Source organism: Nomascus leucogenys, chromosome 3 (assembly GCF_006542625.1).
Source record: "Nomascus leucogenys isolate Asia chromosome 3, Asia_NLE_v1, whole genome shotgun sequence".
Taxonomy (NCBI): Eukaryota; Metazoa; Chordata; class Mammalia; order Primates; family Hylobatidae; genus Nomascus; species Nomascus leucogenys.
The window spans coordinates 128,810,788-128,829,405 of NC_044383.1; the positions used below are offsets into that span (position 1 = coordinate 128,810,788).

The 18,618-nt window shown below is 38.1% G+C and overlaps 1 protein-coding gene across 1 annotated transcript in view; it reads right to left on the bottom strand.

Annotated features, from left to right (window-relative positions):
- Window positions 1–1,457: 1,457 nt before the first annotated feature.
- Window positions 1,458–18,618, bottom strand: part of HIVEP2 (HIVEP zinc finger 2) — an 85,256-nt gene continuing 68,095 nt past the window's right edge. The window contains exons 5-9 of the mRNA XM_030809768.1: window positions 17,577–17,731; window positions 14,001–14,176; window positions 10,654–10,755; window positions 8,970–9,865; window positions 1,458–3,920 (exon numbers count right to left, since the gene is read on the bottom strand). Coding sequence (XP_030665628.1) covers window positions 3,096–3,920; window positions 8,970–9,865; window positions 10,654–10,755; window positions 14,001–14,176; window positions 17,577–17,731 — 2,154 coding nt within the window. The 3' untranslated portion in view covers window positions 1,458–3,095. The remainder of the gene's footprint in view (window positions 3,921–8,969; window positions 9,866–10,653; window positions 10,756–14,000; window positions 14,177–17,576; window positions 17,732–18,618) is intronic.

The following is an 18,618-nucleotide window of genomic DNA, read 5'->3' on the forward strand; positions in this document are numbered from 1 at the left end:
GTACTCCAATGTAGGTGATGAAAAGCTGTGTTGAATGAATTAGTCAATTTATTGTTTCAAGGATCTGTTCTAAGGCTACCTCTGTGATGAAGCCTTTCTTCATTCTCAGCAGGATGATTGCTCTCCAGGATGACTGCTCTCTCCCTTTATGGTTATAAAACCAAATGCACAACTATTTTAGCTCAAACATCATATTATCCACATTTACTTACATATATGTCTTTCCTATTTACTTGATCTCCTCGGTGGCACGGATACTCTTTATTAATTCTAAATGCCCACCACCAGGCTGGGAGCATTGGGTTCACACCTGTAACTCCAGCACTTTGGGAGACTGAGGCAGGCAGATCACTTGAGGCCAGGTGTTTGAGACCAGCCTGGCCAACATTGTGAAACCCTGTCTCTACTAAAAATGCAAAAATTAGTCAGCCGTGGTGGCGTGCACCTGTAGACCCAGCTACTCAGGATGCTGGGATGGGAGAATCACTTGAACCTGGGAGGCAGAAGTTGCAGTGAGCTGAGATAGCACCACTGCACTCCAACCTGGCCTGCAGTAAGACTCTGTCTCAAATAAATAAATAAATAAAAATAAAAATAAATGCCCACTATCGTACCCAGTTCATAGTTGGCACTCAAAAACTTTTATGAATGAATGAATGACTGACTGACTGAGTAAATGAGTGATGAATTAGGTAGAGGAGGAAACAGAGTAATTTGATTTGGCCTGGGATCACCAACACACACACACACACACACACACACACATCAATGAGGAATATGACACACAAATCACCTTACATAATCAAAAGATTCTTCTTGGTAAGAGACAGATATCAGAGTGTCTGTGTTGACCTTTAATTCACCTTTGTAAAACACAGTTTAAAAAGACAGTCTGGCTCATAAAAACAAATAGGTACATTGTAAATCCACAAATTTGAGATTTTTATAGTGGAAATACTAATAGGTTTTGACTTTTAATGAGCTTCTGCTCTTATTACTAAAAGATTCTACTCATTCTAATAAAAGAACTGTGATTTGTGGGTATCTTCTGATAAATTTTAGTTGATTCTTAGCTTCAGCCACCTTAGCAAAAAGAAAGAAGAGGTTTCCCCAGTCGAATTTCAGGTAAGTATGCATACTGCAAGAGAGGCAGAAGGGAAAATGATAATTTGCTTTATTCATGAATCTGTTCAGATGCAACATATGCTGCCCAGGCCCATGCTGAGGTTTGGATAAGTCTATTCCTAGGGCCCACACCTTGGTGACCACTATCGGTTTTAATCAGATAATCTATGGAAGCCAATGACTGTCTTCTCACTTGTTAAAACCATTCACACTCAGTATGGGCAGAGCCTAGCAATTAAAAGCACAGATGGTATGTTGCTAGTATCAAAATTACTTTAGAAACAAAATTGGGAAATTAAAATGTAAAGCAACACATAAGAACTAGACACCTCAAGCATGTAATTGTATATTTATTTCTCTTTTTAAAGAACACTCCTTAATGTAATTCAATATACAAACTTGGTTTCACAGAATTATAATCCACTATATAGCACAAAGATAACCCAGATTGTATGTGTGCGTGCACACATGTGCGTGCCTGTGCACATGTTGCTGTACCCCTCCCTCTCTTTCACTCTTCTGGACCTACAAAGGCTCTTCCCACCTTCAACATTAACCAAAAGCCATTGTGAGTATTACACACAACAGACATCCTCCCACGAGTTCTTTGCCCTTGAAAGATTCTTTTCCCCATTCCCCCTGAGATAGCCAGGAGTGTGACACTCTTCCCCTATGAAAAAGGGTAAGGTGACCTCCCCTAACACAGATGTTAACCCTGTTCCCATGTAAACTGGCTGACAGGAAGAGCTGGGGAGCAGGTCTCCATCCCCTTTTCCCCCTTCCACACCCAACCCTCAGAGTCCAAGTGCGACCCTCTGTGTAGCCTTAGTTCCAGTCACCATCCTGTGTAGCAAGAACTAAGGAGATTGCTAAGCCCAGGTCTTCTCCATGAGCAGCGCACAGCACTGCCTGCCAAGCCACCGGGCCGGCCGATAACCAAGCTCTACACAGTCCCATGTGCTTTGTCACCTTAATTTTTTAAAGACACCTAGCATAGGTCTGTGGCAACCTAGTGTCCAACTGAGTTACATAAAATTGTACCAGTGATGCACTTGTACATATTTACATGGGGTGGAATGTTTTCCCATATTTTTAGATGAGTATATAGATCAACATGTTCACATAAGACCAAATACTTTTAATATTATTTATAACTGATTTATAAAGCTTTGAAAAAACTCACAATAGCACATTGTTTACTTTAATGCTTTACGGTACTATCATTTTAAAATCACAATCAGCACTTAAGTTATAGTCAATCCAGCAAACAAGAGACAAAAAAATATACAAGAGTTAAGAACTGACTGATACATCCTTTGTCTTTTTTTAACTAATGCATAAGTGCAGAATAAGATACTCTAGTTTAAATATCTTGTTTACAATGTACATTTTTGTTCTAGTTACGCAACAGTAAATCCCATGCTTCACATAGAAAAGCAATCCACAACATTAAGAAAAAATGTACAATTTATGAAACAAAGTAAATAAATATTAGTATTACAGAATCAGAGCTGTACATAAAAGCTGTTCAGTTTTAATCATATAAAAATATGTTTTAGTGCAACCTCACATATATATTGATGCTGTTTTGCTTTACATCATTTAGATCCAAGTGTCCAAAAAAGGAAAGAAATTACATTTATTACAAAGCAGATACACAAATTCTAAAATATGTACAAATTACTGCTAAAAAATGCTTATAAGAATATAAGCAAAGTAAAGAAAAGGCACAAACATCTGTACAATTTTAAAAGTACCAGACCCAATAGGTTAATTTCAAATTTTGTTTTGGTCAGGCTCATGATGACTTGTTAATTTACCTAATTCTTTTAATATAACAAAAGTATATATAATAGCAAACTACTGTAACTTAGGACAGGCATGCTATAAACTGGATTACCTCCATTTCTAGAAAAACAAAAACAAAAAAATGGGAAAATGTGGAAATGAAAGTCTCCATGCATCGTAGATCAATGTAGCTGACTCTTTTCTGATGAAGGATCTTTGCCTTCCTCTGTGCTTGAAGATAATTCCTTGCTGCTGTGAAAGTCCGACTGCTTGTCATCCACACAACTCTTGCTGTAAAACGTGGAGTGAGCTAATGGAGTCTGCGATGTACCAAAATTGTCCTTTTCACTATCATGCAAGTCAGGGTGGGTGGCTGAGGTACAGGGCTGACCTGGCTCAGGTCTACTAAAGTGTCTAATGCTAACATGTGCACTTCCCAGGGCGTTCTGGTGGGGCTCCTGCACCCGCGCTGGCTGATCTGGCCCGAGCAGAGCTGCCTCTTCCGTGGCAATCCGGAGAGAGGCAATGGCTTTTGTACAAGTCTGTATGTTTTCCTCCTGTTCCCGCTCTGTTGCGTTTAGGCTGTCTTCGGAAGTGCTCTGTTTCATCAATAGCCGAGGAGAGGAGGGAGTGCTAGGTGGACCAGATGACTGCAAAGCGTGAGGACCTCGCTTCTCATGCTGCTTAGAAAGCACGTAGGGGTCCTTGGAGAAGGACTCCCCTGACACGCCTTTCTTCTCCTCAAAGCCCTCCATTGGCAGGGGCAATGTGGGTGGAGGATGTAAACTGGAAAGGGCTGGCGGCATGGAGTGAACCATCTGGATCCCACCAACGGGCACCATGGGGATAGGGGCTCGCACTTGTTGCTGAGAGTGGAGTGGAAGATGACTGAAGACATAGTCATTAGGACCCTCAGGGAAAAGGCTGGAGCCTGGATGTTCATAAGCACCTTCTTGGTCTCCATAGAGACTGAAGTAAGGAACCTGAGGTAATCCTCTTCTTAAGTTCTGCGCAGAGAAACAAAGAGAGCACAAAATTCAGATCCTGCTACGCTTCACTCTTAGGTCAAGCTATTGGATTCATTCACTCACCCATTCACATGTTCACTACCTAGAGAGGCTTCAATACCTAATTCTTTGATCAAGTTTTCCTATTTCAAGACAAAAGAGGTTTATCTGTTGTCTTTTATAATCCTTGAATAAAGGTGTCGGCCTGTGAAAAGTTGCTTTTGTTTTTAAACAGCAAGGTGATAAAGCAGTCAGGGTGTTTTCCACTGGGTACACAGACACATTTCAGCTCTGTGTTTTTCACAAGAGATAATGAAAAGAAATTAATGGATAATTGGCAAAAAGAAAGTTTACTGAGCAAAAAACACTAATAAACATTAATAATATCTTTTTTTAATTCAAAAGGAAATAAAAAGATTACCATCTGTTGCTATACTCGACAGATTTTTAATATTTTTCTTAAGTGTTGATGAGTATATAATTGGAATGACAAGTCTGAAAATTGGCTTTTTAAAAAAGTTTTCCACAGAACAGATGACGAAATGGTGGTGAGGATCCACAAACTGGTTCCTCCAATGTGTAAGACAGTGGTCTAAAGGAATGCATTCCTGCTAAGAGATACTCAATGCAGAAGACCAGCTTCTCCATCCAATAGCAAACCAAGGCCATTTAAGTCTTACATCAATAATAATTTTTTAAAGGAAACTATCCATCATAGAAGTAGTTAACATTATTTCAGACAGTTAACAACTTATATTCAACTCTATAGCTGTGAACCAAAGATGACTGCATCTTAATTCTTTTGTTTATATTATTATTTTCACCTCAATATCTTGTTGGCAATCAATGAATTAAGGATGCTTAAAATGTTCAGCCAGAATTCCAGATTTCATAGCCCTAGTCCTGAAAATGGAGAATTTATTTTCTACACTGTTTCTGTAGTGAAACACAACTTGGATTGTCAGATTATCAGGTTTTAATATGATTATATTTTAATTACTGTGATTCATTCTTTAATGGATTGTCATCTAAAAAGGACTTCATTTATTTTTCTACTTTTGAGAACCAAAGATAGATAGATAGATATAAACCTGTACAGTATGGTAGTAGTCCAGGATAGAGCCAAAGAAACTGTTCTATTTCATTTCAAGAGTTTCAGTTCTAAAACTTAAGGTATGCTCTATACCATTAAAGATTCATCCAGTTCTATCTAGATTTCTGCTACTCTCTAAGATGCTTAGCCCTTACCCTCCTCTGTGATATATCATACACAAGCTAGAAACATGGGTTCTCCTGAAAGTGTGAGTGAAACGGTGCAATCAACACTATCATTACCAGGACCTCATAAGCTGGGAAAGGTGGGAATTTTACGGTATGAGAATCATTTAAATTCTGCACATAGACAAAATCCCCCTTGTATTTAATCAGGTTTGGAAAAGGCACGTCTCCTTCATCAAACACCAGTTTGGGAGGAAGACCTGTAATGCCAACAGTAACAATCTTTGAAGATAATCAAGTATGTTTTCTTTTAATCACAGCAATCACAGATTCAAAGTTTAAAATAAAACCGAGCTTGGTTATTTTTCTGTTTTACTTCTGGCTGCTATTCCATGACCTCCATTGCATACAACCAGTCAGAATGTGGATCTGTGGGGGAACCAAGGAAGTGGAACAGAAGTCAGAGAGAGAGAGAGATGTCCTATTATGTAAACTGACTTGAGATCCCCAAATTCAGGCTGACAAATGGAGTCACGAATTGTCCTCTAAAACTACAGTGATACTCAGCATGTTCTAAATCCAATAAAATCTTATTAGTGCTACTAGTGAAAGTTTCAAATTCAGCCCTTCACTGATTTTAACCACAGAGCTACGGGTACAAGTAGAATTTCTACCATGTGGCCACTTCCACTGCTCCGAGCCCCACCAGGCATTTCTACACATCCTCTCTTCTCTCATTCACCCCTTCTTTGTCCTCCAAAGAAACTCCCAATAAGTTTTCTCCACTTTGGTTTTTACTCCATTTGCAATCCTATTGTTTTGTAATTTGGGCCTTATAAATGTGGTGGACAAACTTCCATCCTACTTAAATCTCAGTAAGAGATTTAAAACTAACAGGGGCACTGGGGCAAAAACGACAGGGTAGCAGGAAGTCTCTTGCTCTTCTACTTCCTTCTCATCATTTGTGTCTAGAGCTCCTTACTGCCACACTGTTGAAGAGATGAGTGGGGTGATAGAACTGGTATATAGATGTATATATAGATGTCTGTGTATGTACATTTGTACATATGTGTATATGTGTGTATACATATATATGCACATACACTTAACATAATCTGCATTTGAATTCATTCATTTCTTCCAAACCTGTGTTGGCTATGATCACCATCACTCCAAATGCAGCCAGAATATGACTGGGCTATAAGGTCCCTTCACACCACAGGCAGTGTCCAGTGGTATGAGAAAGCATAAAGTGGGCAGTGCTTGGGACGAACTGTCCCTACATCAGGGAGGATTCCCACATCTGTTCCCTCACACCGTGTGAACAATGCAGCAGGCTATACATCCTCTAAAGAGAATTAAACTGGGTAACAGGCCAAAAGCATCATAAATGATAAAGTTTAATAACACTATGAAATATACCCATGATCAGCCAGGTGCGATGGCTCACACCTGTAATCCCAGCACTTTGGGAGGCCGAGGCAGGCAGATCATGAGGTCAAGAAATTGAGACCATCCTGCCCAACATGGTGAAACCACGTTTCTACTAAAAATACAGAAATTAGCTGGGTGTGGTGGCATGCACCTATAGTCCCAGCTGCTTGGGAGGCTGAAGCAGAAGAATTGCTTGAACCCAGGAGGTGGAGGTTGCAGTGAGCCAAGGTCGTGCCACTGCACTCCATCCTGGCAACAGAGACAGACTCCATCTCAAAATAATAATAATAATACCCATGATCTGATATTTTTTAAAAAAATGAAACAAAACAAAAACACATCAAAAAACTGGTACAAACTCAGTGACTACTAAAACTCACCTCTCTCCAACTTTCTGGGCATATATCTAAAAATCAGATGAACTCCCTTAGTCCACTCTTCCAATTCCTTTGCCCAGCTTGACTGTGGGTTGCTATAATTTTTTACAACCACAACATATTTGCAATAAAGGCTTACTTTTTCAGACTGAAAAATCGCATGTTTGCAGTTGACTGAATATGCACCACTGTTTCACAAATGCCACACTCTCAATTCACCTGGCCAATGCTAGAACACAAGCTGCAGGGATGGCAGGGAGAGGCTCATCTAACACACTCTGCCAGCATCATTGCGTGTATACCAGAGAAAGCATGTGTCATCCCAGATTTGGTATCCCACGATCCAGGGGATTTACAGTTCTCTATTCATGCTGCAATGGCATAAACTGCAGAAGATCCCTTTTTCCTACTTTTGCTAAGGCACCAAAACCTGTGGAAATGTATCTCTTTTTCTTATTAGCTTGCTAATTTGTTAGCTTGGTAAACAACATCCCAATTGCTATACATGTTTCTGCAGGATTTGCTTCATCAAGATGAAGTTGGTACCAGACTTGTGAAAAGATGGTGCTGGGGATGGGGACAGGAATGCAGCAGCTTTCCTAAAGTGAAAAAATGACAGGCTGAGCTCAGGATTCAGGGTGGTGGAAGGTGATGAGAGGGAGAAAATTGGCTGCCAGGGCAGTGATAAAACAGAGCTGGGAGCTGGCAGTGTCTCCTCTGGCTGTGAAGGATGGTGCTGATGCACTTGACACAGAGATCCGGAGCAAGGGAGTACAACAAAGAGTAGAGACCAGGAAATCAAAACAAATTCAAGGCAGACAGATTCCAAAGGTATCATGCCTCTGTCTATGCTAAGTGCATGCTTTATTCATTTTTTAAAATCCTACACAAACTGAAAGAGACATCACAGTCTACCGAGCTGTGGAATTAGGCAGGACAGGTGCTTTTTTATGAATTTGTTTTAAACCTACTGCTTAAATGTGATCCATGGTGGTTACTGTTATCTTCACTTATAATGAAGGCATATCATAGAAATCTCTGCACATTCTCACTTAGCTCTCCTGATTTCCCATTCTCCTTGGGCCCATGCTTCCACTGAGCAAGTGCACTTGATAGTAGTAATGGCAAGAAAAGCAGACAGGCTCATATCTTTGATTTATAAACATGCCGAGTGTGTCATTCTCTCCTCTCCCTGTCCCTGACCAGTTTCACATGTCCACTCACGATGGGCAAGGTAATGAGTTTATTTAAAAAAAAAAGTTTTTGAGGCCAGGCGCAGTGCCTCATGCCTATAATCCTAGCACTTTGGGAGGCCGAGGCAGGCAGATCACTTGAGGTCAGGAGTTTGAGACCAGCCTGGCCAACATGGTGAAACCCTGCCTCTACCAATAAATACAAAAATTAGCCAGGTGTGGTGATACATGCCTATAGTCCCAGCTTCTTGGGAGGCTGAGATGGGAGAATCACTTCAACCTGGGAGGCGGAGGTTGTAGTGAGCCAAAGTCCTGCCACTGCACTCCAGCCTGGGTGAAAGAGTGAGACCCTGTCTCAAAAAAATAAATAAATAAAATGAAAATTTAAAAAATAAAAGTCTTTGAAAGTCAACGTTAACAGCTGAATCAGAATCCTTACCTGGCAATGAGTTATATAAGTGATGCCTAAATGTCCCTGTGAGTGTATGTCCATGCAGTCATGGCATTCTAAAGGTTCATCTTTTTTACTTAGAAAAAGGCTTCAGCTTATGTCTATCGTTAGTTAAGTTTAGAAAGTCTTCAGAAAAGACTCACCTGTTCCCACTGGGAATGCATTGCTGCTCTGATGCAATACTACACTTTAGGTAATGCCACAGCCATGTTACTGACAATAGCATATGACAAAAATGTCTCCCTGCTATTTTCAGTAGCCAGATTCACTCCACTAATAGATACCCATGTTCTACTAAATTTCACACCAGTGCATCATCAGGAGGCACCAATGTGCTTCCACTTATGTATTAGAAAGAAAAGTGGATTATACTTACAGGAGGCCCCAATACGATTGGCTCTGCTTGCAAATACTGTCCCATGGACAATGGTGGGTTATGGTATAAAGCCCTTCTGGGAGATGGCGCTCTTATGGTGGTCATGTATCTTCTCTCTCTTCTAGGAGAGAGGTCTCTTCTTGCTGTGATATCTTTCCCAGGAGACACTGGCCTCCTTGGAGACAAATGTCTTCTTGGTGAAACATCTCTTTGGGACATCTCTCTTCTCAATGCAGCTTCCTTTCTTGGTGAAAGATGTCTCATGGGTGACACATCTCTCCTAGGTGATAAATGTCTCCTGGGAGATAAATCTCCTTTGGGTATCAGATACCTCTTTGGTGAATTATCTCGACAGGGTGAAGAATCATATCCTGGAGAGGAATGGTGGCTCGAGGGTGAGAAGTCCCTGGGAGAGGAGCCTGGCTCTGAAGGTAGCATGCACTCCTCATCCATACAACTAGGTATGTCCAATCTGTCTTTGTCTGGTTCTGAGTCCGTACTTTTGCTCTGGAATAGCCTCTGGTATTCTGTCATCTGGGTATCTTCACATGAATCACTGGGTGTCATAAGCTGAGTAACACGAATACTTGGCAAAGTAACCAAATAGCTGATCAATGAAGAATGTCCCAGGGAACTATCTGAAGGAACCCCGTGGGGTACAGCGCCAACATTCACAGGCAAGGAGGAGAATCTAGGTGGCTGAGGACTGGTGCTTCTTGATCTTGTTTTTGGTGTTAAATCTCCCTGGTCGTCAAAGTCATCTTCATCTTCATCATCATCATCATTATCATCTCCATCCTCACCATCTGATTCCTCAGCATCTGAGAACTGATGATCAGTTGAAATGCTGGACATGCTATGCTTCTCTGCTGCTTTGTGCAAATCTTCCATATTTTCTGAAACAATTGAACAAAGATAATGGAGATCAAGATCCAAATATCAAGGTTAGGATCTTATTTAAGCCTCATTTCTTTCTAAACGCTTTTCCCAATCCCTAGTGCCCATAGATAGTTATGTCTGAGAACTCCTATCAAATGAGGCCCTTACCTGTGTGACCCCTCATTCATTCTATCTTCTTGTATATCTATTTGTTTTCATCCCCAACTTACAAGAAAGATTTCACAGTAGGACCTTATATCTCAGACATCATCCCACTCACAGAAAACCCTCAACAAATGAGCATGGATAATGTTAATTATGATGCTAGAGGAAAACAAAAGGCAACAACCTGTCTCTGCAAGCTCAGGTACAAACGTATGTCTAAGTGATGTATCTCAGGAGGTCTGGCCAACCTTAATGATGATTGTTTGTTTATTTGTTTTCCTACTGGGTTTCTTCTTAACTTGAATAATAATACATTAAAATGCTTTTCAAATTTCCCAAAAAGCCTCATAAAATGTAATTTGCTATCACAAAGCAAGTGCAATTCTATTCCCTTCATAGAAGGCTCTAAATATAAGTATTTTCATAGAGAGACCTTTTTTGCCCTCAGAGTCAAGACTGAAATGCATTTCTTCTCAGTAGATTTCAAGCAATTCAATGTGTCAGTTTTATTTTCTATATTTAGTATTTAATAAAATGAAAAGTGACCACTTTTTAAAAATATCTAAACTTATTTTACCACCTCAGCCACAGAGCTCCACTGTGCATAATGAAGAGGCCTGTCAACTCATTTATGACATACCTGCTTCCTCAGTTTCTGTATCATCCACCGATGTCATTGAGACTCCCAATTCCAGGCATTTTTTCATGTGTGCTTTAGATTTCATATGCTTCGTTAGGTTTCCTTGAAAATGTAGCAAAAAAAAAGAGAGAAATTAACTAGTTATCAAATTAATAACTGCTGATAGCTGCTCCAAATTCAATGTGAAATGAACTAATTTTATTAAATTCATCACGTAACACAGATTTGTTTCTACCCACTACCCCTTGTTTCAACCTTAAGAAGAATAATCTGGTCTGTGAAGATATCGATCCCTGAGAGCTTTGACCCAATCTCAGATATTCTTTATTCCAGAAGATATGTGGAAGTCCAGCCTCACATCTTTTCAAGAGTAGGTTCCAAGCAAGACTGGAAATCCCAGGGTTTTCTGCCGGAGAAGGGACCTCATGTCTACCCAAATGCACCAGCCTCCTGGGACTCCATATAAATAGGGAAACGTAATCTGGCCACACACCTCAGAGATACTTCAGAATGAAATATTCTCAACACACCTACTGGGCCCCTGACCTTCTGGCACTGATCTTGAGGTACAGAGTAACCTCCAAGGATCTTCACCATTCAGAAGAAAAATACATACAAACTAATGTGAGGGCCAACCTTGTCAGTGCACTGAAAGATCCATACAAATAATTAGCTAACTGCTCGTAGGGAACATTATTCCCAGTATTTAGCATCTATCTGTCTGGCATATGTTAGCAAATGTTATGACAGCAATTCCTAAAATTCTGGAGCAGCAACACGCCCTCTTTACCTATCTTCAGGCTCCTATCACACTAAGAAAAAAGAAAGGTTTCATGCTGAATATGTTACAACGATAATGGCATAGACAATTATATGTGTATATGCATGTGTGTATACAAATTATATATATAATTTGTGTAACTGCTTTATGAAATGTGAGAAATTTTGAAAACATTGTTCCAATCCCCTTTGAACCAGGATCTATAGAAGAATGCACACACACACGCACGCACACACACACACACACACACACACATACATATAAATTATATGCCATATCACTTATCAAAAGAAATTCAGGAACTAATTCAGTTGTAAGGAGCCTTTACATCACTTCAGTGAAAATAGCCATAATGTTATCTGTGCCCTTGACAACGCTTTAGCAATGTACCAACAAATACTTTAAGAGAAGGCTTTGTGAAATCTCCGTGGAAACTCAGCCTGCTAGCATAGTTTATTCCTCTTGTAGGGGTGTTCAGCTTGCTGTTCATGTCATATATGAGCCACAGTTAAAACTGGGACACTGTTGTTTATTATTTTACTCATATTGCTTTATTATTTACTTATTGCTTGTATACTTATAAATTTTACATGCTGTTTTGATAATTCCAAACATAGAAATATTTCCAGGCCCCTATTCCTCTTATTTATCAAAACTTATATCTACTATTTTTTAAAGAGCCCAAAAAGTTATAGACATATCAAGAATCCTTAAATCTAGAAAATTAATGAAATGTATCTATAAATTAATAAAAATCATCACTTGTGCCAGAGTGCAAGTATGCTATGGATGTGTATAGGTATGGATACTAAGCATATCAGGATAGTTTATTTAGATTTTAGTATGTGTTTCTTTCTCTTATGTTTTTCTCTCCATTCCAAGGATAGTCAGGCTTTAGACTCCCATCTTCAGAATAGGTCTGTAGCTAGAAATCTGGATCTGAAACAATTCTACCATAGCTTTAGTTTGTTAAAGTCATGAGCTGTGGAAGTAATGTATAAGGACAAGGAGAAGGAAGGAGAGTGGCGGGGGAGGCCCCTGAAGAAGTGGCACAGACAAGGAGATGGGATTGGTCGTGCAAGGGCGTTCCATCTGTGCTCAGACGACAATGTGGGTTTGGACAACAGGCATTTCAGCCGGAGGTGAAAACTGGCAGGGTTTCCCAGGATGTTTTGCTCATTTTAAGATTCTGAGACATTTGCACATTCCCAAAGGGTGACAAGGAAACTCCAATAATGACCAAGAATAAATTATTTCCTTCAGGAGATGATGATTCAGAGGCAGACTTAATTTGATTTTTAAAAATATCTAGAGATGTGTCATTTCTTCATCCAGTTTTTCACACAACTATACCTGCAGCAAACTCATATGCCCAGTGAAGATACGTATCATTCGTAATGACTATTGAATTTGCAGTATTCCCTAAAATCAAAGTTTTTATTTTCTTATCTCCTAGGGAATTTCTTACTAAAGTTCTGTATAAAAGACTTGATTGTGCAAAGATGAGTGGTATTTAAAAGGCCATATGTTTGTTTTTTGAGACACAAATGAACACATACCTTTTTCAGCTTCAAATGAGGCAATTCTATAATACAGATCTTTTTAATAAAAGAAAAACAGATATGTTGAGAGGCTACCCATTTACGCTTCTAGCAATTTAGGATTTTCAGCTATAAAAGAATATAGGTATACATTTCTCTACCAAAGGTAATTTTACTTGATATTTCTTTTTCTTGAATGGTATCAGAGCAGATTAATCAATATGAAAATTTGAAGTGTTGAGGGGGTGCCTATAGTATCCACTAAACCTAAGGTAAAACACACTTCTGCAAAAGTCGAACAACCTCTAATTCACTACTGTTTGTATTCTGAGAATACCAGGCTTATCAACATTTTCATAATATTATAAAAAATAAAAATATAACTGAAGCAACTTCCTTGAGTAAAATATTTTTACATAAATCTACCTGTTAAAAACAGATTTTTAAAAAAATTTTAAGGCAAGTCCTAGTTTTATAAGACTAACAGTTATGTACTGAGAATCAGAAATTGTCTCTGTGCTGATAAAAACAGGGAACACAGGCTATCAAATTTCTATGCATAATTAATGCAACTGTGGATGGAGGCACCCACCTGGGAATGTGTGGGTCTCTACATTATTTATAATCTTGAAACTGACCAAGAGCACGTGTTTTCTTCCCAGCTGCTGCCTTGCTTTTCTAATACCACTGCATGTGCAGGATTTCAATACCGGTGTAAATATTATCTAGACCACATAACATTTCCAACATGAAGTAATAGCTATCCAGACAATTTGTAGCCACTTCCTTTGGAGACAACTGGCCTGGACCTATGTCTACTGCTCTTAATTAAGTCATAAAAGGAGCCTCACAGTCTCACATACATCCTTTGATCACTTACTTGAGGGAGAAAATATATTTCGTGGAATCATATTTTCACAAACAAACCATCTTTATTGTTGATGAAGGTTAGTTATAAAATAGCACTCAGAAATCTAAGTAGCTATAGAGAAGTATTTTTCCTCTCAAAAAAATCAGACTTGTACCTTTCGTTTTGAAGGCAAAGTTACATAACTTGCATACATAAGGCCGAACATCAGTATGGGTACGGATGTGTTTTTTGAGCATGCTTGGCTTCTTACAGCGAATCCCACATTCTTCACAAATGTACTTTCCACGGCCACGTCCTCTGACATATACATAATCTTCATTCGATTTGTACCTGTTTTAAAAAGGGGGAATACAGTGTGTTTTCAAATATTCTTAGCATGCTATATATTAAAGCAAAAGCTAATTATTTGCATGGCAAAGTTTTATGAGGGTCTTTTGCAGACAATTATTCAATTTTACTTCTACGAAGCCTGTGAAATTTATGCAGTAAGTGGCTGAAAGAACTAGATAATAGATTTGGCACTGTAAACAAAATGTAATGCTACATGGAATTAAAATGGAATTGGCTCCACTATTACATGTGAATTTATAGAGTTGGGAAGTGGATGTTCAAACTGACTTATGTAAACCTCAAAGAGCTGTAGACCTTTGGACTGGATTCTAGTATGGCCTCCAATCAAGGGACATATAAAAAGCATACCAACATGTTCATCATGTATCTTTTGTTAACATTACATCATCTAAGATGTACATGTACAAACATACAACCCTCTAAATTTGCTAAATTAAGTATAACTGATAATAGAATTCTTCATTGCAAGTTCCTACTCTATTTTTACAATCCTGGCACGAGAGTGCCTCAGAAATTTCTAGTTTACACAGGGTGAGCTCAGCTCACCAACTGTTGTCTACAGATTTGATCTGCTCTTCCCAAAGACCATGAATCTGTAATAATGTGGAGTCTAAATTTCAACTAGCTTCTTCAAGGTAGTTACATAATGAAAACTAGAGATTCTATTTTTAATCAAATTTGCATTTGTTTCCAGAAGGGTTTCATAGAGATGTTTGAAAGGATATCTGAGGTCATCTGGCTTAATCAGATCGGCTAGAAAACAGTCTTAGGTATTTTCTTTGATAATCAAGGGAAGCAATCTACCCAATGCTCAACCATTCCATTTTAGAATACAATAAAACATGATTTGTCATAGGATATAGTTGTATTATACGGACTAATTCAATGACTGCCATTATCTCTTAAGTCAAAGCTAGGCTAGAATTTTGGGTCTAATGTTATTTTTGGAAATATTCCATTTGGGGAGTTCTTTTTGTAACTTCCAAAGGTAAATTGACATGCAAAATGCCCTAATCCACTGTGGATTTAGTTAAAGGCACTAAATTTATAGTTTTTTTACATTCTAAGAGCATTGCAAACTTCCTCATTTTATCCTAGCTAATCCACAAACAGGAATCAAAGCAAGTTTAACTTCAGTCATCCAATCTAGTGAAATAATTTTAAGAAAGGAAATCCATCCACATATTTAAACAGCGACTCTGTTATGGATTCACATCTAATCTTAACGTTGTCTACTTTTTGGTCAGTACCAATCCAGACGGGAGTTAAGTAGAAACTATTCAAAACTACAAATAATCAATTTTGCATGTCTTTCGTTCCTTTAAATTTCTCCCCTTTTACCAGGAATTTTGACTTCAACTTGTTCTTCAAAATTATTTTGAAATTTATCTTTGTCTTTTGCAATAAAGTAGAAAAAACCCTAAAGATGCAAATATCTTTCACCTTTAATTTTCCCTATTCTCTGCCCCTAACTAGATGAAATTGCTTAAGAGATACAGACTAAAACAAATACTTTTGTACAAAGCTAAATTTTCTTCAAGGAAGGATGCTTCAAGCTTACTATAGCCTGCCATCATAGTGATGGGAAATGCATTTTGTCATCAAGCAGTATAATTTTATTTTCAATGTCTTGGCTGATTAACTTGCATCCAGAATGAAAATACAGTAAAATTCTGTATAAAATATAATGATGTATTAGAGAAACCTGTATAAATAAAATATCATACAACAGTTCTACAGGCCCATGAATCTACTTGATAAGATAATTGATGGATTTTGAAAAAATATTCAAAGCTATGTTTAACTAAATTATTGAATTTATTATTAAACCTATCAGTTAGACAATATACACTTACAATTTTGGTCAGTAATACCTTTTTTTTTTTAGCTATCACTTTGCAATTGCCAAAATAAGAGGTGGTAACACAAGGTTTGGAAAAAACACTTGGTCACCACTGGGCAGAGATTGGGCCACAGATTAAGAAGTAACGGGATACAGCCCATAAAGGGGGCAATTAAAGGAGGAGGAAATGAAATATGGGCACAATCCTTTTGGATCACCGAAACACAGCAATAAAATGTTCACATACGCTTTTTCACTTGTGTCCTTCGTTAGTGGAGATGGGCTCCCCAAAGCATACAGTAATTGTGGAGTTCTCGCTAATCTATTGGTGCAAGTACACTGCTATGAAGGCTGCTGAATGTGAGAGGGTTGATTCAGTCACAGGGACCTCTCAGTCTCTGAGGAAAGATAAAATCTATATTTCTCTCGTTTGTGTTAAAAGATGGGGGATGTCAAAAAAATATCGAGACAAGCTTCATGACTACATACAATTGTGGTTTTAGTGGTGAAAATGCTAGACATCCAAAGAGGGCAAAACCTAAGGGAGAACCAAATAGAATAATCCATCTTCAGACTGGTAATGCTAGGTGAGAAATGGATATTTCATCTCACTGAACATTCCACATTTTATAGTCAAACAAGTAACATTATTTCCTCCAAATATAATTGGAATAAAGTCATGCCCATGAAGATATGTAAATAATAGGTTTGTTGTAGAGATAAGGCTAATTACATCATAATCTCCAAAATGTGGTTAGTATGCTTCAAAATTTTTAAATTTTAAAAGCATAAGTGTAGGTTTTTCCTTCTATGTGACTGGATGAAAGATACATTTCTATCAAAACCTAAAACAAGACATTACATATGTGTAATTTTTCTTAACTATACAAATAACAAAGTCTTTGAACCTTATTACTTGAGTTTCTATGACTCAGGACTCAAGATTTGAAAAGAAATTCCTAAATACAGAGAAAGTGTCATAGACCAGAGAAGACTGAGAAGGCAAGACAACTGAGTGCCATGTGGTACCCTGACTTGGATCCTGGGACAGAAAAGGATATTGATGGAACTGGTGAAATCCCATTAAAGCCTCTAGTTTAGATAATAAGAAAAACAAACAAATTAACTAGTTCTGAAGATTACACATGATTGTGCATGATGTGATTTTTGTAAGCATAGAATAAAAATATGTCCATCAATAAAACAAATACCTATAAAATGATCAAAGAATGAACAAACTTAGATGACATCAAGTGTCCACCAATTTACTAGATTTCATAATAAATTAGAGGGGTGAAAATTTAAGGAAGAGGCTTGAATGATATCCATTAGGGACATTTTCATGCAAAGCAAATCCCCAAAGCAAGGGCATGAACTTATGATCTATTACCAGCCACAGTTCAGAAATGTGAATAGAAAAGGAATCTACTTTCAGCTTCCAACCAGATTAGATAGTACTTTTTCCATGCAGACATTCTGGACCATTTACTCTGACCTATAACTGCACATTTTACATTTGCACTTATGTTTCCTTACCCTCCTTCAAATATTTTAATTCGGATTGGCTCAGTTTGTTTGGATCCAATATCTTTATCTCCATGAATATCTCCTTTCCCTCTTTCCTTTAAGATATTTCCCACTAGTTTCCTTTCCAGTTTGCTGCCAAATAAAAAGGACGCATCAGGTTTCATCTGTAAGACAAGAAGAGAGAATCATTTCACATGCTTTCTCCAAGACACAGGAGCCCCTATATCCCACTCTTCCATAATCTCTGAAAATGAGCCTAAATTCTGTACTAAAAGGCCAGGAACTAGTTATATAAAATAAGGGCCACTACGGATAAAAACAGATAAGAATGACCCTTTCCACTGAATAAATTCAACATTCTGTTACAGCTACATATAATAAGTATATATATAGTATATAAATATATATATGTATATACACATATACACTCAGCACTCTGCAATGCTAATACTTAAAAGACACATTCTGTGTTTTGAAGTAGCAATGAAAACAATCTATATAATTAAAGAAGTAGTCTCAAAAATTATTGAAGGGAAAATGGTAACTGATATAAGTGAAAACATTTTTAAATCCTCTATTTGCCTCCTTATTAATTTAGCAGAAATTTCAAAATTCCCCTTAATATTTTTATAATTTTACATGGAAGGCATTGATGGTTCTTGTAGGAATATATCAGCCAGCAACTTGGAAAAATAAGTTTTGAAGGAGACAGATGTCTTGTCAATGAGAGTAAGCCCTGCAGCATTTGCAAAGCTCGGTCCTCCTTCCTCGTCTTTCCTTTCAGCCTCCACTCCCTGCTCCACGGCCCGCTTCACAATTCCCTGAATTCCTCACATCAAAAGAAAATTAGACCTGCTAGGTCACTCACAAAGGTCAGAAGGAAAATAACCCATGGGAATTAATCCCAGTGGTAGGATTTCATGGCACCCAAATTTTTAAATTTTAAAAGGATAAATATAGGCTTTTTCTTCTGAAAATGGACCATGCCTGAGACCTCAGAAGCAAGTGCAGTCAGTGGCTTCTTCCACTCCTGAGTAAGGCCAGACTTTCT